Genomic DNA, 22,310 nt, shown 5'->3' with positions numbered 1-22,310 from the left:
CTTCCATTAACAACTTCTTTCGAACTCTCCTCCACAACGACGGAAACTTCCATTCAAAATCTATTTGCGTACGTTCTCGGTTCTGTACACAATGCAACGTTACCACAATACATGAGCCTGCGGTGTGCGGGGTATCTCAGCTAAAAAGTCTGTACTCCGAGAAGGTGTTAATATATTTGCATAACCATTCGCCTCGTATACGATTCGACGACTCATACAGCCGCATGTGATGTTGATGTGATTGTTGAAGTGAAGATGTTTGTCTTCGTACCTCAACGACAATCATTGTTGTTATCAAATCGCACCAGCCAGCAGCCACCAGCCAGTTGCTCGAGGGCACGTCGGCGAGAGGCAGAAGACTCTTCGCAGCGAGAAAGGGAGAAGGTCGTTGTACGACGAAAAAATTGGATAGCTGAAGACGTTGGATGAAGTTGAAGTTGCAAACACACAGTACTACGCGAAATATTGACCATGTAGACTGTGTAGTGAAGTGTGGTTCGCTGCTTCGTCGATCTACTCTAATAGAGATGGGAGGACGAGGTGCGGCGTTATTGAGTATTTGGGAAGACTGCCGCTGGAGGCGACGTCGGCTACGAAGAATGCGAATTACATAGCACTTTGTTGCGAATATTTCACGATGCTAGGTCGACCAACAAACAACGTAGACACAATATAATGTCTCGTAGTAGTATGTGGATGCGAAATGCCAAGACTTGTGGCTGTTGCGAGAGAAGAGAGTGAGAGCTCAACTGGCTGTGTCTTGCCCTAGTCGTAACCTATAGGTTTTTATTCGCCGCTGCGAGAAGGAAATGTTGAATTTTTTGACGATTCGGGTGGTCGATTGTGGATGTTGTGGTGCTGCAGAAGGTTTTATATAATCGGTTTTTCTGATCTGTGTGGAAAAGAAGGAGAGTGATTGCATCTGGAAGGGGAAGAATCTGTGTAAAATTTTGATTGAACGAAGGCTCTAATTATTTTGACGACTTTGTTTCAACAATTGGTCGAGATTTTCTTATATAAATTGTAAGTTAGTATTTGTATTTTATAAAACAATGATTTGGCAGCCGTTTTATTCGTAAATTAAATCGAATGTTACGACCCGAGCCCGAGAGCTCGTGTGCATGAGGAAAGATCGTGTCCAGTTTGGGCTGAATCGTCGTCGTTGAACTCGCGAAACGTAATTATAAATCGTCTAATTATCGCAAAACGATTTCGTTTTATAACAGTTGGAAACGTATTCAACATGATTTTTAATGATTCTATCGTCTATTATATTGTATGCTCTTTTGAAAAAAAAAACTTTTGAACTTGAAGAAATGCAGAGGAGGTGGGTGGCTGTAGACTAGTCTTAGTTGTATAATTTTTTTACCTATCTGCTATACTTGAGTAAATCAAGTCGCCTATACTCTAATGAGTTTATTACCTTAGTATGTATGTACTATAACGAAGATACTAATTGTAGCATTTTTTTCGCTTTGCTTTGTTGATTTGAATTTTAGCACAGACGGAATTGAACTCCGGATACCCCAGAGATGAAATACCTTCTTTCTATATTCCGTATATCGGCAGCTCGAGGTTCTTCCCGCCGAGTTTTCTATCGAGTCATGCAGCGCTTAGCTTGAGTCCGTCGTATTACCATCAGCAATATAAACAGTACAGCTTGGCCAACGCTACACTGCCATTACCACCGTCTTGCCCATATCCTCCGTATTTCAGCGCCGCCATACAAACGCTGAGAAGTCCGGGCGCCGCTGATATCTTCTCGTGTGCCGCCGCTCCATTACCGTTTAATGAGGTAAGAGATCGATATTTGTTTTGAGAATTTTTTTAATTGTTTTTAGTGTATTTTTTGTTGAGTGGAATAAGGAAGGAATGTGGTCGAATGGGGTAGAGATGAAGAGGGTGCAAAAATGAGGAAATGATATGAGCAATGACAGGAATGACTCACCTCATTCGTGTAATTTTTTTTTTTTGAGAATTGGGGGAGGAGGGATGGTTTGGAGCACTGAATGAAGAGTCGTCCACGAAATCAGTTGATATTGAACTACCCCCCCCCCCAACCGAATTGGTGAAATCGACGAGGTCCTTCTTTTCTCAATGGCATTATTCTCGAAGTCGAAATTCTTGCCAATGAATATAAAAATAAAAGCTGAACTTCTGAACTTGAAAAAATGAAGATTATCGTACGATTATTGTAAAAAACAGAGCTTTGGACGTCAAAAGTTCAACTTGATGCTTTTTTGATTTCAATTATCAACCGTAAATTTTCGAATCTATTCACAAACGAATTTATTCAAAGTTGAACCTGTCTTGTGGTATGAACTTTCAAAATGCGATAGTCTCAGAAAAAATTGGAAATGTTTGACAATTTTTATTACTTCTCAAGCTCATCTTTCTTCCCCCCTTCTTCGAAATGAATACATTATTGGAAACAATTTTGAAAGTTCCCATTTTTGAAAAAAAAACTGTGGAAAATTTTTTTAAAAATGTTACTATAACAATTTCTAAACTTTCAAAAACTTTTGTTATTTTTGATTAAAAAAATGAAAATTCAACTTTTGTTATTTTTGAAAAAAAATGAAAATTTTCACATTTTTTCATTGTTATTTGTAGAAAAACACTTGAAAACTAGAAACATTTCATCATTTTTGAAAAAATTTCAAAAGTTTCTAATTTGGGAAAAAAACTGTTGAAAATAAAATACTTACTAAAAATTTGACATGTAAAAAAAATGTTGAAAATTTGTCATTTTTGAAAAAAATTTAAAATTTCAACATTGATGAAAATACTTATTTAAAGTTCTTATTTTTCGAAAAAGTTGTTAAAAATTCAAAACAAGGTTAAATTTCTAAAAAAAAATTGACATTTTCTTGACCTTTTTTGAAAAATTTTAAAAACATTTCATCATTTTTGAAAAAATTTTAAAAGTTTCCAATTTGGAAAACAAAACATTTTAAGAATGAAAAAATAAAAATTTGACATTTTTAAAAAAAGATTTTTTTAAATTTTCCATTTATGAAAAAAAATTTCAAAGCTTGTAAAATTCTGTGATTTTTGAGATAAAATTTAAAATGTCAACATTATTGAATTTTTTGAAAAAGTTGTTAAAAGTTCAGAATTTCTAAAAAAAAAAAATCAACATTTTTTTGACCGTTTTTGAAAAATTTTAAAAACATTTCATCATTTTTGAAACAATTTTAAAGCTTGTGAAATTCTGTGACTTTGAGAAAAAATTGAAAATTTCAACGTTATTGAAAAAACTGATTGAAAGTTCTCATTTTTCAAAAAAGTTGTTAAAAATTCAAAACAAGGTTAAATTTTTTAAAAAAATGAACACTTTTTTGACCATTTTTTCAGAAATTTTTAATAACTTGTGTTTTTAGATAGAAATTTCAAAACTTGAAAACTTTTGTCATTTTTGAAAAAAAGGCTAAAAATTTTAACAATCTAAAAACTTGTAACATTTTATCATTTTTGAAAAAAAATGTTGAAAATTTGGCATTTTTAGCAAACAATCTAACGTTTTGTATTTTTTGGAAAAATTTTGAAAATTTTGCCATAATATTTCAAACAATCGAGCAAAATTTTTCAGCTTTTGACCTCGAATTTTGGAAATTTGAGCAAAAATGTCTTCAAGATTTCAAATTACATGCAAAAAAAAATGTTTCCAAATAATTTTGAAGATTTCTGAATTTTAAATTTGTCGAAATTTCAGAGAAGTTCAAAATCATGTAGCATTTAAGCCTAACGTAAATTGCTGTAAATTACGAAGAACCAATTTTTGACTCATTCTTGAAATAGAATTTAATTGCAAAGTGCAAAAAAAACACATGAAGTAAGTATCATTAAGTAAAATTTTGAAATCGGCGTAGAAATCACCTGAAAGATACCCAAAATTGATGGAGTTTCGGTGAAATTACGTAAAACTTTTCTCATTTAGGTACTTGAAATTTCCTTATGATGAAAAATTTACACAATTGAACAAAGTCTATAAAATTTTTCCAAAATTTGATAAAATTTCGTTATGCAAAAAAGTGAGAATTTTTATTAATTTTTGGCAAAAAAAAAAAAACGATTCTCTGAAAATTTCAGCAAAAAGAGCAGGACTTTGTGGGAATTATTGGAAAAAAATATGGTTATAAAAGAGAAAATTCTGGACAATTTTGGAAAAAAGTATGACTTTTTGGAATTTTCTGCAAAATACGACAATCTTTTTTTTAAAGTGACAATTTTTATAAATTTTTGGTGAAATCACAATTTTCGACAGCAGGCATGAAATTCGGTCACTTAGAAAGTGACTTAGTCACTATTTCACTTGCAAGTCACATTTTGTCACTATTTCGGCGAAAATGGCCAAAAAAGTGACTGGTCACTTTTTTGGATAACATTTTGTGAGAATTTCGAGTTTCAAAAATCTTCTGGGGGCTCCAGAACTGCTCAAAACGGGTTAAAACAGTTTCCAATCGATTTGGCGTGTTGAAAATCGGGTATATCCCAAATTTCAGCTTTCTTGACCAATTTGGTAAAATTTTGTTTTTTTCCCTTATTTTTGGCCTAAATTTGATTTTCAAAAATTCACCAAAAATCGAAAAAGGCCCTTCAGCACTTGAAATTTTGACAGGTGATAAATGTTTGCCTGATCTTTCGATCTATCTTTGTTCGGTTTAAAAAATTTCGTGCAAGTCCTATGTTGGAACGCAAAATCTGCTATTTTGGCTGACCTGTCAATCAAAATGGCCGCCATTTTGTGAGTAGGGCCACTTTTTTGTTTGGGAGAAGGGCTAGAAATGTTCCTTAGGACTCCCCTTTTGAGAAAAAAGTTGTCCCGGGGGTTAGACGGGGGGGGGGGGGGTGCAATATATCTTTATGCGAGCTCACCGAGTAACATAATGAATACTTTGCTCTCATTTCGACTCCCCCTTTTGAGAAAAAAGTTGTCCCGGGAGTTAGACGGGGGGGGGGGGTGCAATATATTCTTATGTGGGCTCACCGAGTAACATAATGAATACTTTGCTCTCATTTCTCAACATTTTGGCCACTTTTTCTCAAATTTTTGGTCACTTTTTTGCTATTTTTCAGTCACTTAAGTCACTAAAAAAAATTAAATAGTGGATTGCATGCTTGTTGACAACTTTTGGCCTATAAGAGCAAGATTTTGACAAATTCTTGGGAATCGTTGAAAAAGGAAAATTATACTTTGTGGCAACTTTTGACAAAAATGAGAGACTTTTTGGGAAATTTCTGGCAAAAGCGACACTTTTGACTTTTCAGTATAATTTTAGGAAAAAAATTTGAGTGATAATTTTGGCAGAAGGCGAGATTTTTTGCCATCTTCGGACAGAAAACGAGACTTTGACAATTTTGGCAAAAGGCAGGGCTTTTGTAACCGTGGCGCTGAAGAGGCAGTGTAGCCAGTCGGAAGTGTATTTGGGGAAATCTTTAAACATTTAAAAAATTCGAAAAAATTTATTTTCAAGAAAAATTTGTACAATTTTACACGCTTGGTTTTGTTCAAATCTACGAGTGCCAATTCTAAAAATTCCCTCGAAAGATGCAGCAATTCGATCATTTCGATGACTTCATGAAACGCAGGTGTTTTCTTATTAATAGAACATGTCGCTGTCAAGTCAACTTTTAGCACAAGAAAAAAAAAACTCATGCAACTGAACAAACGAACCAACGAATAGGTAAATGTGACACTTGCAACCACCACGATCTCAGTCCATCCTTGATTTCCTCACAAAAAAAAAAACATCTTACACACGGTGTCATTAATACATCTTCGTGTAAACTTCGCATCAAATTTTTCCACCTTCGTGATGATGTTCTGTTCAACTGGCGAACAAAATGGAAGTGATCTTTCGCGTCCGCAGCACACAAAACATCGGGATCGTTTTAATTTTTAAATAATACGTACATATGTAGATGTGTACGTACTCGTAATACATATCCAGCTCAAACGTCGAAACTCGCTTAAGCAGTTGGAAAAAAAAACAATCTCATAAACCTTGAAAGAAAAAAAATTACTTACGGTCCGGCAATTAATTCATTTTCACATCGTGTTCTCGCGCTGCTGTGTTATACATAAATGCACTTATCATCTATTCGTATATGTATACACGTACATACATTTGTTTACAATTATGCACACATGATCGCTGATGCATTTTATATATCTTTTATTATTGTTTTTTTCTCATTTTTTTACCCGCTTTTCGAGCGAAAAATATACTATAATTTTCCCATGTGCTTAGGCGTCTCTTATACTCATACTCGTACTCGTATTACGAAAACGACCCGTGTAATGTACGTATATCTACTCGTCCCGGTACATACTTTAACTACCCGCTAACTTGCTCTCAAAACATATTCGAATAATTAACAAATTGTTATGCAGCGGTGCACTTCGGATGTAAATTTTTTTCCTCCCCCCGATGCAGCCGCATTACACCAGGCAACAAGTGCCAATGCAACTGCAACTTGTATGTAGGTATCTATAGTTCTATTACAACTACCTACCTATAACGTATTTGAATCGTAAACTGTGAAATTTCTCCAGTTATTACTACTCTATTTCCTTTTCGCGTTCTTTGGCTTTTTTTTTTCTTTACCTTACTTCTAAGCGTATGTCAATAAAAAAAGAAATGATAATGATACGCCGAGGATAAGAGGGCGAAATTATCAAAACGTGAATCTTTATTAGTACTGTATACGAATGCAAATTATCAAAGTCATCGGCCATTTCGCCTTCGCGATATAGCTTAACTGCCCATATACATTACACTGGATGGATGCGAGTGTACAGCGAGTAAATAGGTTCGTATTTGTACGGCAGCCAGATGGGAGTGGTCCGTGAAATAGGATTTGGTCATTTTTTTTTTTTTACCAGTGCATGAATGTAAGGTATTGAAACGGAGGAAAAAACTCGGAGGATAAAATATGGGAAATCAAAATTAAATTCGATGACAATTTTACAAAAAAATTTCAGACCCTAGTAGGGTTTGAGACGATTTGAGCCATGATTTTTGATTCGAGTCAAAAATGTAGCGAATTCATTCTAAATTTGAATTAATTTTTGCATCATTTTATTTTAATTTTTATATTTGTGCACTTTATCAACTTTAAACGACGATGTTTCAAGCAATTATTGTCGAGTTTACCTCAATTTAATTCAATTCCCATAAATTTTCGGCTATTCACAATATTATTTTCATGCTCATTTCAACAGATTTGATGGCAGTTTATGCAGTTTTGTCAAATGTTATCAATTAATATGTACTTACGATTCACGCAATCTGCAGGACATTTTGATCAACTGTTGAAGTACATATTAATTATCATCTCAATTTTGTAAAATTTTTCTAAATTTGTTCAACATTTTGGAAATTATTTTCATAATTTTCATCAATTTTTATAGCAATTCAATAGTTTTTAAAGATATTTTACTCAAGTTTGGCAACATTTCATTCGATTTCAAAAAAATTTTCCATCATTTTCTTACCGCAATATGTACCTATTGCTAAAAAATTTCACTTTTTCCAAAAATTCCGAAAAAATTGCTTTTTTTGGAATGATGGTCCAAAAGTTTAGTTTTTCTGCCGGAAATTGTCAAAAAATTATTATTTTTTTGCTGAAATTATCAAAGTGTTGTTTTTTACCAAAAATTCTAGCTCTATTAAAAATGACAAAATATTTTGCTTTTGAGCAAAAAATTCGTCATTGTGTCTTCTTGTAAAAAATTTCAAAAAGTTTGACCCTTTTCCAAAAAAATGTTCAGAAGTCTCGTTTTTTTTTTTTTTTGTCAGGAACTGCGAAAATGTATCATTTTTTGTCCAAGGTCCAATAGGGTCATTCCATGCCAAATCGGCGGATTTTTGCAGGAGGGTTCTTCGATTTTTTTCAAATTCGGATCATGTGTAGAGGTCATCAAACGATGACGAATGACGCAAACTGGACATTTTTTCGATTTTTTTTGACGGAGCTGTGGCGCTTCAAAGTTCTCCAAAATGGCCGAAAATGGAAAATTTCAGTTGCAAATTGCTCCGGTTGTACGTGATATAGAATTTTGAACTTTTTTAAAAATTGTAGTACTTTGAAAGAGTAATGGACGAATGATGTCAAAATCAGTGTTGCCACTTTCTAAAACCTAAAAAAATCGATTTAAAAACTTATAATTTGAATATAACCACGATGTCCCCGAGTAAAAATTCTGAAAAAATTCTCATTGTCAGTTCTAGTCCTTTTTATGTAGAACAACATATCAAAAAATTGGACCGGCCTTTTTTTTCATTTTCTAGAAAAAAAATTTACAAGTTTTATTTTTATTGTAAAAGTACCATCAGAAACCTAAAAAATGAAAATTTTTGCATTTTTGAAATATTTTACCAATGTGTAGACGAATATGTGAAAAAATCCCCCTCCCTCCCAATTTGTCAACAAATTGACGAGAATGCTATTTTTCGTGCTATAATTTTATTTTAAGAGTGAAATATATTGAAAAAATTTCGCCGCCAAGTTCTCACTTTCAAAAATTTACAAAAATTTTGGTTTTTTGAAAAAATCGCTAATAATGGTCGTTTTTTACAAAAAATATCGCTCAAAATTACTGGAAAATGTCAATTTCTTTCCGAATAGTAATTCCAAAAAATCTCTCATTTTTAAGCAATTGTTCAAAATTCTAACTTTTTTGTCAGATATTGCCAAAAAGTCTTTCGATATTGTTTCTGAATTCTGCACTCCGAGCAAAAAGGATGGAAGTCCATTTATTTTTCGGATTTTGAGATTTTTACATCATTGGAAAGTTTTTGTAAATCTCTTTCCAATGATGTGAAAATCGGAAAATCGGAAAAATAGCCAAAACCTAGCATTTTGCCAGAAATTATCAGAAATTCTAGCTATTTCAAAACTGATTTTTCTGGAGAAAACTCCAAAAAGTCTCACATTTTTCCAAAAATTGTCCTGCTAATTATCAAAAATCTTACTTTTTGTTGTAAAACAAATTGATAAAAACTCACGTTTCAGCAAAATTACTGGAAAATCTTAATTTCAAAAAGCCTCCCTTTTTTTAACAATTAAGTATCCAAAATTGGAAGTTTTTTTCTTGCTGGAAATTGCCAAAAATGCTTTCCTTTTGATAAAATTGTCAAAATCTTGTACTCGTCTGAAATTCTCGTTTTTTCAAAAATGACATAAAAGTTTGCTTTTTGTCGAAACGGCCAATTTTTTGGAGAAAATTTCAAAAAGATTCACGTTTTTCCTAAAATTGTCCAGGTCCAACTTTTTTGACAGAAATAGTTGTGAAAAAATTGGTACATATCAAGTTTTAGCTCTAAATTACCCAACAAAAAATCTTTTTTACTTTTTTCTAAAATTGCCATAAAAAAGTATCAGTTTTTTGCCAATAATTCTCAAAGTTCCTCTTTTGCTAAGATAACAAATTTTTTTTTCAAAAATTGACTTTTTTTCAAAAAACGTTTTTTTTTTAAATATTGGTTTTTCAAAAATTGTTTTTTTTTGCCAGAAATTGCAAAAATTCTCACTTCGTTACTAAAAAAAAGGCAAAAAGTTTCGCTTTTAATGTCAAAAAGCAGCAAAATTAATTCAACGTTTCTAATTAGAAACCAGAAAATTGCAATTTGAAATGTTTTGTTTTTTTTTTGGTCATTTTTCTCTGCATTAAAATGTTTTTTTTTCAAGTTTTGACACTTTTTTGGTTACTTTTTCGAGCTTTTGTTGTTACTAAACAGGTTACTTTTTTTGGATAAAATTGAGTTCGAGCCCTGAAAATCCCAAAATGAAAAGGAGACGCGAAATTTTACTTACTTGGGGTTCAGAACATGCGCTTTAAATCTAGCTTGTTTCGTTCAAATCGAGGAGTGCCAGTCTAGTTCAGAAGGTTAATCTCTCGATGGAATGACTATTCACCTAAAATGTTTGATACTTTTTGTATGTATAAGCTTAAGGTGGAATGGAAATTTGGTACGATCAAATGATGGCAGGGGAAAGGGAGGGAGAGATCGGTGTACACATATTTTACTCGTGTTTTAAGTTGTATGGAAATCCAAAGGGTAGGTATTCCCGGGTAAAATAGGTAAAATTCCCATGTCCATGTCCTCGGATTTCTGAAATTTTGATGAAACATTATTGCCTGGGTACCTTTAAAAAAAATGTCGAATCTAAAAAAAATTTCCCCCTCCCTACCCCCCTTGCAGTTGCTCACAATGGCGAAATAAATACTTTTTGAGGGGGCGGGAATCATATTTCAACGAGTCTTGAATGATCAATTTTGAATTCACCAAAATATATTGAAGAGACATGAGTCTAGCAAAGTGAAATTTTTCACAATTTTTTGGCTCTCTCCTCTTTGGAAGGGGGGGATATTGACAAAAGAAAATTTTAAACCGCCGTATCTCCGAACCTAATTCCGGTACCCAACATTTTTTTTTTCATCAATAATATATCTGCATGAGTACTATAATTGATATTTTTTCAAATTTTTTCTCCAGTTGTGTCATCTTAAATAAAAAACAACTCAAAAAACACTCCAAAATGTGTTTTTTGTGTCATGGAACCACCAAAAAAAGCGATAATGCCAGTTACATAATTCTGCAATTTTGCGTGGAAGCCTCCAAAATCAATAGAAAATCAAACAAACAACTTCTGAAAACCCCAATTTTGGGGTCATAGGCACCCCCTCCCCCAATTTTAGGGCCAAAGAAGATTGACAATATGGGTATCATTTTCGCATGAATCGAACTCGCTGAACACGAATGTGAAGTTGAATTTGCAGTTGGGCCCTTCTAAAGGCCATATTGGGGGAAGGGGGTGCCCAAAAATTGAGTTTTTCGTGAAATGTGTTTAATTAAAGCTCTATTTACGCCATAGACATTTTCGAAAAAATTGTGTTTTTTTTCTGCAGCTCCTACCCAATTTGTTTTAGGAAAAATTGATTTCTGATGTGAAAAGAAAATGAAATAAATGAATCGTTAGTGCAGAATGTGTCAACATTTCTGGTTTTTGGGACATTTCATTTGTATTAAATAATATAAAAATTGACTAAACAAAAAAAATCCAACCCTTCCGGTAAAAACTACCTACCCTAGCTCGTCCTCAAACTTCACCAACTCATTCCCATCAAACCCACCGAATCATTCAAAAATAATCTCGTCATTTTTTTGCATCCCATTATCGTAAACGTTGTAGGTGGATGAGGTACTCGAAATGAAGGTCGTCTCGGGTCGCAGGGGATGAGAATATACGAGTAAATCTCACCCCCGCATTCGAGGTAGTTTTTTATTAGCTTTTAAATTTCGCGCAGTGGCGGAAATATCATCACATTTACGAGGCACTCGGCTCGTTTTGAAAATATTATTACCGAAACGTATACTCAGCTCTGGTATCCTACCGTAGCGTACGGTGCGGTGCGTTCTCGTACATATTATTCTCTGATTGAAGCTCATATACGAGTACAAATGCACGCGGGAATGGTATCACGGTTAGGGGATGAATGGCAGGGAACGTGTTTTAATACAGGCTATAAAATATTATATACGCCGCCGCCCCCGCCCCCGCCGTGCCGATCCCGATACTGACTGTCGCTCGCGTACGTACGTACGTACGTAATACGTATATATTATACTCGCGTATTATGCATACATCGAGGATAGGAAATTTCAAATTCATAACTTATCATCATCCCCCTACCGCGTCCGCTTCTCTCGGCCCAACTCGTAAAATTCTCTCGTCGAAAGTTTCGAAACAAGACGCGATGAGGACAAGGATGCGCGTACGGAAGTAAAAAAAAAATACGCTCATTTCGCCGACGAACACCCCTTTTTACACAGATTTACCCCTTCATCATCGTATTGCGACCACACAACGTACGAGGCAAGGGGTGCAAAGGGCCGTGAAGTTGTAAACTTGGTCGCAGTCGACAACGACGACTACGACGACCAGGCCACCTTTACCTCGATATTTACGTCTACGTTACGAGTGACACGTTTTACGACTTCCATCCGAATCCGAAACCCGAAAACCGAACGGGGAGCGCCGCAACACCATCGTCATCGTCGTCGACCTACCGAACCTTGCACAATCTCCGACAATTCTCGCAGGGATATCGTTATTACATTAGGAAGCAAGCAGGAGCGCGACTCACCAACAACAGGGCGACGCGACGCTCGACGCTGCTTGGCCTATAGAGTCGCGGTGGTCGTCGCCTCGTCGCGCCGCAGACGCAAAACATATAAAACTTTACTTTATTACAGTCCGTGAGACTACTTTATATTCATCCCTTGTTTACGATTTCGTGTCGCGTATATAGAAAGTCGTGAATTTTATCCGTGCCCAAGTTATACTTCAAACCTCTCCGTCCCGCCTTCCGTCGGCCTCATGCCATCAATCCCTGCTGTACTCGTTCGTAACACTGATTACTTTAGCGAAATTATAATACGACTACGAGTTGACGAATGGCGACGATGACGCGGTTGTTTTCAACTTCAGCGCTGTTGTTTTGGTCAAAAAAAAGAGATGGAAGGTGGCTCTGATTTTGAAAGGTGGACTAAATTGGCTCATCCCCCCCCCCACTAAAAATGAGATCTGAAACAGATCGTCCATTCTCCTGGAAAACCTAGAAAACCACGGAAAAGTTAGGGAATTTGGTCGGTCTGCCAAAGTCAGGGAAAAGTCACCAAATTTCGTAATTTTCACGCAAAATCTCTGGAATGGATCAATTGCAAATTTCGGATTAGGTCATGAGATGAAAGGAAAACATTATTTTTTACTTCCCTAAACAAAAATTTTCAAGAGCTTTTGCCCTCGCTTTGCTGGAGCTTGTTTTCTTTTCTTTTTCGAGAACAATAAGATGAGAATTTCTAGATAATGAAAATCAAGTTTTGAAGCCAAAAAATGAACTCTTTACAAAAAAAAACATCGTTTTTATGCCTCTTTGAAGTACAAAACAGGAGCTTTCGCCCTCGCTTGAGTCTGTTTTGTTCAACTTTTTTCAAAAAAAACAACAACATTCCAATTCTAAAATTTTAATAGCCAAAAAATAAACTACTCGTCCTCACATTGAAAAAAAATTATTTGTATGCCTCTGAGGAAGTACAAATTTTCAGAAGCTTTCGCCTTCGCTTCGCTCGAGCCTGTTCTCTTCTTCTTTTTCGAAAGTAACTTCCTTCAAAAAAACATCATTCCAATTCTAAAATTTCAAACCCTCCCCCCCCCAAAACTCGCATTGAAAAAACCCTCGTTTTTAGGCATTTCGAAATATAAATTTTCAAAAGCTCTCGTCGTCCTCGCTTCGCTCGGGCCAATTTGTTTCTCGTTTTTTTTTTTTTTTTTTTAATTTCATAAGTCAGAAATCCGAAAACTCATAATAGCACCAACCTATAATAGCACCAACCTAATGAACCAAATCTAAACCCTTCTCTTCGCAGGTGTAGTAATCTTCCAATTAGAAACACCCCCCCCCCCAAACAAAAATTTGCAAAATTGATGTTTTTCTACCACATCAATCCACATTTTGTTTTTAAATTCAAAAAGTTGATAATCAAAGTTCACCTGTTTTTCTTTTTTATCCGAAGAAGTGTCCAGTTCGAAGAGAAATTTATGAAAAAATACCTCCTCTTCCCTGAGACTTCCTCTTTAATTCAAAGTGTGAGGTATATAGGGATTAGGGAACCTCTTGAGGTGTCCGCCTCCGATTTGAACGGGACCGCGATTTTCGGAAAGAGCATGGTCTAAAACCCCCAAAACCAAAATTTCAGCTGCCCAACTTCATATCTCGATATTTTGCGAATGTTTGAAAATTCATAATTGATTGTTTTTGGTGATTTATGCATTCTTCAAAAACGTACGTAGCCTATTTGATCAGTAAAAATGACTGATATTACGAGTAATTCCCCAAATCCAAATTTAATCATTTCCAGCCATCCTGGAGCCTCCAGCGCGATTTTTCAATTTCTCCAGAATTCTAAATTTGCTACAGAAGACGTGAATATGAAGTTGGGCAGCTGAAAATCGAGTTGTGTGTCACACTCGACCTGTTTAACGAATTTACCCACATTTCAGCCGATTCTGGAGGAGACACCTCAAGAGTGGTTTTTTGACCAACTTTTTAAAAAAAATAAAAATATACAAAAACTAAAAATTTCCCATCTACAAGAAAATTTTTGAAATTTGCGCGAATCGCAGTATTTTATCAGAAACTAACCCCACGAGGGCAAATTTCGCCATTTCCAGCAATTCTGGAGCCTCCAGCGCGATTTTTCAATTTCTCCATGGGCTCCAGAAAAGCTAGAAATGGGGAAATTCACCCTCGTGGGCTTGATTAATGACGGAATACAGCGATTCGCGCATATTTCGATAATTTTCTCGCAAACGAGAAATTTTTTATTTTTGGATATTTTTATTATGAAAAAAGTTGGTCAAAAAACCACTCTTGAGGTGTCCCCTCCAGAATCGGCTCAAATGTGGATAAATTCGTTAAACAGGTCCAGTATGACACATGTACAACTCGATTTTCAGCTGCCAAACTTCATATTTACGTCTTATCTAGAGCAAATTTAAAATTCTGGATCGCGCTGGAGGCTCCAGAATGGCTGGAAGTGGTGAAATTTGGATTTGAGGAATTAATATCAGTTTTAGGACTTATTTTGATCATTTTTACTGATCAAATAACGTACGTTTTTGAAGAAAGCATAAATCACCAAAAACAGTCAATTTTGAATTTTCAAACGTTCGCCAAATATCGAGATATGAAGTTGGGCAGCTGAAAATTTGATTTTGGGGGTTGTAGACCATGCTCTTTCCAAAAATTTCGGTCCCGTTCAAATCGGAGGCGGACACCTGAAGAGGTTCCCTTGTAAGTATGGAAAATTGGAAAAAATAGTCTGGAAAATTGGTCTGGAAAACCTGGAAAAGTCAGGAAAAATGACTTGCCAAAAATAGTGGACACCCTGTGAAAATTTTTACTCAAGAATACCTCATTGATTTTCGTTGATTCCCCAAGGCTCCTCTTTTTCTGATGGCAATCCAATTGATAGGTTTGAGCAGGGACAAAACTAGAGATTTGGGATGGGGGGGGGTAACTGAAAATTTGCCGACTGATATGGAGGCGGGGGTATACTAATTTTGCCGAATAAGACGAAAAATCAAAAAATTCTTTACTTACAAATTTTCTTCCAATTTCAATTTTTTTTAAATTTTCCTGCGAAAAATTTGACTTTGTTAGTTTTTTTTGGTGCGTGTATTTGGGCGGGGGGGGGGTCGACTGAAGAGCTTCCTGAATATTTATTCGAAAAAAAGTAGTGATTGTTTTCAACAAAAATTCCGTTACATATATACCATGATCAACTTCTGGTAAATTTTCAATTATGGGGGGGGGGGCTCAATTTGACAAATTTTATGACACTTTCTGCAATTTTGACAAATCAGCATTCAATTTTTAGAATTTCCGATTAATTCTTGGTACATATTTTTCAATAATCGAAGCAGTCTGTGCAAAATTTTACCTACTAATGAGACATTTTCTCACATTTTTGTCGTTTTCTGATGTTCCATCGATTTTTGATAGTTTTGAGTGATTTTCACAATCAACTTTCTTGATACCTATTTTATTTGACTGAATATTCATTTTTGGCTCTTTATTAAACATGGAGATCGTCAGAATTTTTACTTTGGCCTTCGACCATTATTATTTCGTATATCTGTTGATTGATCAATAATTTTATATGTATAACTGACTAATCCGCCTTAATTTTTCTTTGTTTCAGGTGAGTACAATTTCCTTCCAAAAATGATTAGCGTATGAGAATAAGTAAGTAAGTAATTTTATAATGCCTAAGAGAAAAGTTACGTCAGTCACTTCTACACCTGTGACCTCTTTTATTTTCAATGGCAAATCAAAAAAAAATTCTAAATCACGGAATTTGAAAATCAGCTGAAATAATTGTCCATCAGGTTTGAATCGAGTTGATCTAATCTTCCGAATACGAATTTGGAAACAGTAGATCAAATTTTTGAGTTCACAAATGATTTTGATTTTTAATGAATTTTTGAAAAATCAAACTAGGGTCGAAATAGAGAAAAAAGTCAAAATTTTACCAAATAGACCAAGAGAGCTGATTTGGTATGTTCCCTGTTTTCAACCCTACAAATCGATTGGAAACGATTTGGAATCATTTCAAGTGTTAGTTCTGGAGCATCTTAGCAGGTTCTTAATAATTGAAAAATTTACTTAGTACCCTCATTTTTAATCTGCTGAGTCGATTGAAAGTGGTTTTCAGGATGTTCTGTAACCTTCGGGTATATTTTGGAAATTTCAGATTTTCTGAAAAGTGGTCTAAAAACTGTCCAAAGTAACTTTTAGCGTAATTTTTTTCTTTCTCAAAATACAGGGTATCTAACAAGCAGTGAAAGTAGTATAAAATCAATCTCTTGAGATAAAATTTTCAGGATATCATTTTTATTTGTTTTTTTTTTTGTTTTTTGGAAAATGAACCAATAATGTGTGGAAAAAAATGAAAAAAAAACACCAAGCATGAATAAGGACCACCCTATGAGAGAGAGGAGTTTTGTAGATAGATACAATTGAACAATGAGCATGCATTTTAACTTCTCTGAGCTTGTTTAAAAGTGCAGAAGTTTTGCAAAGCACTCACCCCTCCCCATCGTTAAAGTGTCACAAGGCTCATATTGCTTAAAAAAGTCAATTCGCATTTCTTCTCTACGCATTCCCAACCAATTTTCGTTCTTCCCACCATAAACATTTACGACGCTCAAGCACCTCCGCACCCTATAATACACGCGTACCTATATACTTCTCTATTCGATAATTTACTTCTAATTGTTTATAGGTGCTTCCTCTCTGACCTACGCAGCTCCTCTTCGTATACCCGTATAATTACCCGACTCTTAATACCTGTGATTATTTTATCAAAAAATCATTATCTTAAATTGATACATATAAATACGCGCCGACCGAGATGTTAATCGGAGATAATAGCTACGGCAGCAGGTCTCACTATACAGTATTATATTGCTCGGTCGAGGTAATCAGACCTCCTTCTTCATTGTTTACTCACTCACATACACACACAGGCACAAAACTGCATACTCGATCATTGGCAGTGGCGGCAGCCGCCGCGGTAAAGGCGCACAAGTTGATACGTATGTAATGTACTATAAAGTTGGTAATGTGTACCTAGACCTACAGCTTTGTATGAGTGTATGTAGTATGGTGTGTATTACAATACGACTTACCTACTCTACACACGAGGGGATAGTAAACTCGTTCGCATACACGTCGGTAATTATGCAAATTTATGAATCTGGATTAAAATTTAATGAAGTAATTCAAGGTTTCCACCTGTTGTCAGCGTTATTGTTTATAATATAAACGTTTAAATGACGAAGATTTCCCGCCGACTAATCTGTATATGTACGAGTAATACCCGCCATTCAGCGGCTATACTTTTGTATTTAAGAACTGAAATAAGTACTATAACTTACGAGTATTTTTGATCGGAGGGAACAAAGAACTAAACTGAAATATGCATAAAAGTTGGGATGGCCCATCATAACGTTGAGGACTGGTCAAAAAATGGTGAATCAGCACCCGACTTGGATTTCGAAATTGACTGGTGGTGGCCCTTGTGATCTATAACCTCCTCCAGTGACAAAATTATCAAATCGATGAATCACCCCCTTAACTCCCCCCGGTGAAATTGCAACTTCAGCTGAAAATTTTCATCTTCGGTAGTTCCCAGACGAATTTTTTCGAACTTGTTGGGATATTCGACACCATTTAGGATCATTGGTGGATATTTTTTGAATTTTTTTCTCTTTTAGGTAAAATGTATACCTACCTACTTATTTTAGTTTTTCAATAAAATTTTTGGTAACTTCCTTCGAAGGTGCAATCACAAAAAATCAAATGAAAATTTGAAAACCCTCTTGAAAGCGTTAAACCACAATGAATTTCCTAAAAATATCTCGGTTCACGTGCTGTGGAATCATTTCGTAATTGATGCAAAAAGTCGGCTAAATTAGCATAATTAATTAGACTGCTGCTGTTGTAGTGTTATTGTACTCGTTATTATCAGAATGTTTATTTTTACTACAGATATGCGGCAAATTTTAAATAATTTTCTCATTAAATAATAATATTGTTTGGTAAATTATCGTCGATAGTGTATTTCAAGATAAAATGGTCAAAAAATTGACTTATTTGTGAATGATTATTTTCGTTTGAATGAATTACTCGTATCACGAGGCAAGGCAGGAATAACGCGTTGTTTTATTTGTAATCTGTACAATTTTAAAGGATCATTGGCTTTTCAGAAGCTATAATGTTACAGAGAATGCGAGCAAAACATTTTTATGGGGGGGGGGGAATCACCAAAAAAAAAAAAAAAAAAAAACAGGATAGGTACATATTTAAATTTCATTTTATGAATATTATTGAAATTATGAAACAAAACAAACCAATTATTAAAATCTAATGATGAAAGCAAAACATCCCAAACTCGATCGAAACTTCGACAATTTTTAAGAAAAAAAAAACGGATTTATTGGCAAATTGGTAGAAAAATTGTATTTCTTCACGAATATTTTTGACAATTATTGACAAAATAGGAACAGTTTTTGGTAAAAAGTAAGATAGATACTTAGTGACAATTTTAGAGCTCGAACTCGATACAAATTCTTCTTCAATTTTTGCTAAAAAAAAAAAACTTTTCAAAGAAGAAAAAATGCAGAAATTTGATTGAAAAATTAAAAAAAAAGACTATCTGGCCATCGCTGGCTTGAATGATACTTTTTGCTACTAAAGCATGACTTTTTTGCAATTTTTGACAAATAAATGAAAATTTTTCATAAATAATTTTCGGCAAAATGGCGAAATTTTTGAGCAATTTTTGAAAAATATTAAGATTTTTTGAAATTTTTCCTCAATAGAAAAACATTTTTACTCGTTTTTTCCATAAAAATGAAACTTTTTAGCAATTTTCAGCCAAAAAAAGGGGCTTTCTTGGCAATTTTTTGCATTTTAATTAGTTGAAAAAGCAGGATTTTTTAATTCGGAAAAGCTGAATTTTTGAAAATATTTCAAAAAAGGTAACTTTGGTTAGGTAGGTACGTACTTCAAAGGTAACCGAGTTGGAGCCCTGCAATTATATCTGAAGACAGAGCTTTTGGTAGATAGCGAGTTTTGACAATTTAAGCAAATGACCGAGCTTTCCAAAAATTTTTAACAAAAAAGCGAAACTTTTTCAGCAATTTCTGGCAAAAAACTGAGACTTCTTTTGACCAAAAAAACGAGAATTTTTGGCAATTTTGGCAAAAGCAGTGCTTTTTTGGGCAATCTTGACTAGAAGAATGCTGTTGGGCAATTTTTTGCGAAAATTGGGCCCTTTGGTAATTTTACCAAAAACAGACACTAAATTATGGACTTATTCAAGAATTAGCGAGCTTCCAAAAAAGGAGTGAGGAAAAGCCCTATTTATTGTAAGAAGGTATTCTGTTCAGAAATGAAAGATTTTCAAATAATTTGTGCCTTCGGACTTCAATTTTACATCTTTCTTGATGTTTTTCAACTTTGGAGGCTTCATACAAGAAGATTAACAGATCATTTTGAGGATCGAGAGAGGATTTTTCTTAAAAATGTGCTTATTTAGATAGATTATGCTCATTGAAAAATCATTAAAAAATCTTTTTCTATTTTTTCCACATTGGGGAGGGGGGCATTATTTGAGGGCCATACGAAGGTTTTTTCTTGAAAAAAGAGGGGTTAGTAGAAGTACAATAAATGAGGTATTTTTCAAAATTTTTCCATGATTTTGATTTATTTTAATTTTTTATGATTTTTTCAACTTTGAAAAGCTTCTATCAAGAGGGGGGGGGGGGGTAACGAAAAAGGAATTCAACGAACAGGGCGATTAATTTCTAATCGCTTCAAAAACAAACCTTTTCCATAACTATTTATTTATCAATGAAAACAATAACAAATCCTTTGGATTACTTCAGATAACGGACATCGTAGCCGAATATAACTGAATTCTAGAAAGTTTAAATACAACGAAAACATAGCCAAATAATAATGATCGCGAATCCGCGACACTCCCGACGAAAAACGAATTTTTAAATTTAAAATAATAAGTATAAACGAGAAAAATTATGATGTTTCTAGGGGATACAATTTGTTAATGGGACGGGTAAGTTTAGAATTTTTAGTTTCAACGATTGCCGACCTAACATTACCGTCCGAGCTAACATTAACATCAATTACTTTACCAACTTTCCACTCTCCTCTAGGACAAAATTTTTTATCACCTTCGATTAATACGATATCTCCTACTTTAGGAACTAAATCTACTACATTTTTCTTCTGTTTTATACTAATATTACGTTCGCGAAGACTAGTTAAATATTGGAATTTCCAAACGTTCCAAAATTGATTAATAATATCGTTAGATCTTTTCCATAATTTTGCGATTACATCACGTTTAATATTTTTAACATTATCGATATCCGGAATAAAGTCGAATTTGGTATTCATCAAATCATTAGGTGTTAATACATTACTATCACTTTCACCGACATATACAATAGGACGCGAATTAATTACAGAAGTTACTTCGTACAACACGGTTCTCAAATTAATTTTTATGGGATTATTTAGAAAAACTTTGACGCTGAAACAAAGAATTTTGATAAATTTATTTTCCTGTCATTTTTTTCATTTTTTCAACGGGGAGGGGGGTCTTCCAGAACCAATTTTTTTACAGATAGGAGGAAAATGACCATGTAAAATTCAACTTTGCAAAATAAGGTACACCCTACCCCTAGTAATCAATCATTTGTAGATATGATTATAGACTTCTGAAGTTATGATTCATTTGTTCTGTAGGTTACATTCTTCAAAAATATCGAAATTATCTGGCAAGAAGACGTCACGTTATAGCGAAAAAGAGTTTTTTCACGTATATCGGAATCATGTTCCTAAAAAACGAATCGTCATAGACTTATTCGAGTATCTTTGGTCACTGGTCAGCGAAGAAACGCAGCTCGCTCGGTCAAGATCCTAGTGAGCCACCTCTCACCCCTGGCGAGTAAGGGGAACCGGGGGGTGGGGAATAACGTCTACATCATGCAAATATGTATCTTTATGAGACGGCTAAGACGACGGCGGCGCATCCTACGACTGGTGGAATCGTAGTCGTATAGTGTATAAGGCGAAATAACCGAAATTGGTATGTGCAGATCGCGACGACGACGTAGTAAGAGTATAGAAAAATAATTCGAGATTCGGCCGGGCGCTCGATGACGGCGAAATTTTACTACATATTTGCGGCCTTCGTAGATCTGTCTGAGTGTCTGCCTTGTACCGGTATCGGATATGCAACACCGTAAAACACCACACAGCACGATGACCTTTATATTTTCGCGCTCCGCGCTCTCTGCGTCGCTTCACTTCGCTTCGCGTATACTATACTATGCATATGTATCTAATCTACTGTGTATATTGGATGGAGTGGAGTGGAGTGTGAAGTGTACATTGTGTGCGTCGACTGTTGACTCCGTAGTATAACTACATCCAACGTTCGGTATTTATTGCGAATTTTACATGCCGAAAATATACCAACGAAGGGGTTAAGGATCCATTGTAGGAGGGAGAGAAGAGCGGTGAGCGGCGATTGAAGACGTTTGAACGCACAACACACTACACAGCCCACCAGTGCAGAGAACAATACAGATGTACATGGACTTGCTCACGTCTTTCTACATATAGATGTACTATGTACTTCTTTACATTACGTGTATTGAGAAACGACAATAATAACATTATTAATGTTGTCCATCTATGTATAGTGCCGAGATGTTGTTGGGGCCATCGCCTCTCTGCGCTCTGCGCCGCGTGTAACCCACAGCGTGCCCCCCAGTTCGCAAAATTATACCGACGACGAATTAACCATAAGACCGAGACCGGGCATCGGACGTTCGACTCGAAGGGTTCTCAATGTTTGGCTGGCGAACGTAGACAACTAGACAGCACGATGTTTTTGACCGGTCAGACGTTTGTAATGATGGGTTTGCCAATTACATAGTATATACGCTGCTGCGGTACGAGATAACCTTAATATTACGCGAGAAATCGTGCACAACTTGGGCCGAGTATATTGTGACGGGTAGGTAATTTGCCGAACGATTCGTGAGAATTTCGGGTACGAGGTATATCGTGGAGCGTTGGTCGAAGTGTGTCTGGGTCTCTTGAATATCTGTACGATGATGGGGGGAGGGGAGGGGAA

At 35.0% G+C, this 22,310-nt stretch overlaps 1 protein-coding gene across 4 annotated transcripts in view; it reads left to right on the top strand.

Moving 5' to 3' along the window:
- LOC135836307 (doublesex- and mab-3-related transcription factor 1-like) overlaps nt 1-22,310 on the top strand; it is a 267,274-nt gene that overhangs the window by 225,238 nt on the left and 19,726 nt on the right. For all 4 annotated transcript variants that reach the window (XM_065351071.1, XM_065351061.1, XM_065351081.1 and 1 more), the window contains one exon: nt 1,500-1,795. In XM_065351071.1, coding sequence (XP_065207143.1) covers nt 1,500-1,795 — 296 coding nt within the window. The remainder of the gene's footprint in view (nt 1-1,499; nt 1,796-22,310) is intronic.

Source organism: Planococcus citri, chromosome 1 (assembly GCF_950023065.1).
Source record: "Planococcus citri chromosome 1, ihPlaCitr1.1, whole genome shotgun sequence".
Classification (NCBI taxonomy): Eukaryota; Metazoa; Arthropoda; class Insecta; order Hemiptera; family Pseudococcidae; genus Planococcus; species Planococcus citri.
The sequence above is the reverse complement of the archived record's forward strand: the minus strand, read 5'-3'. Positions and strand labels throughout refer to the sequence as shown.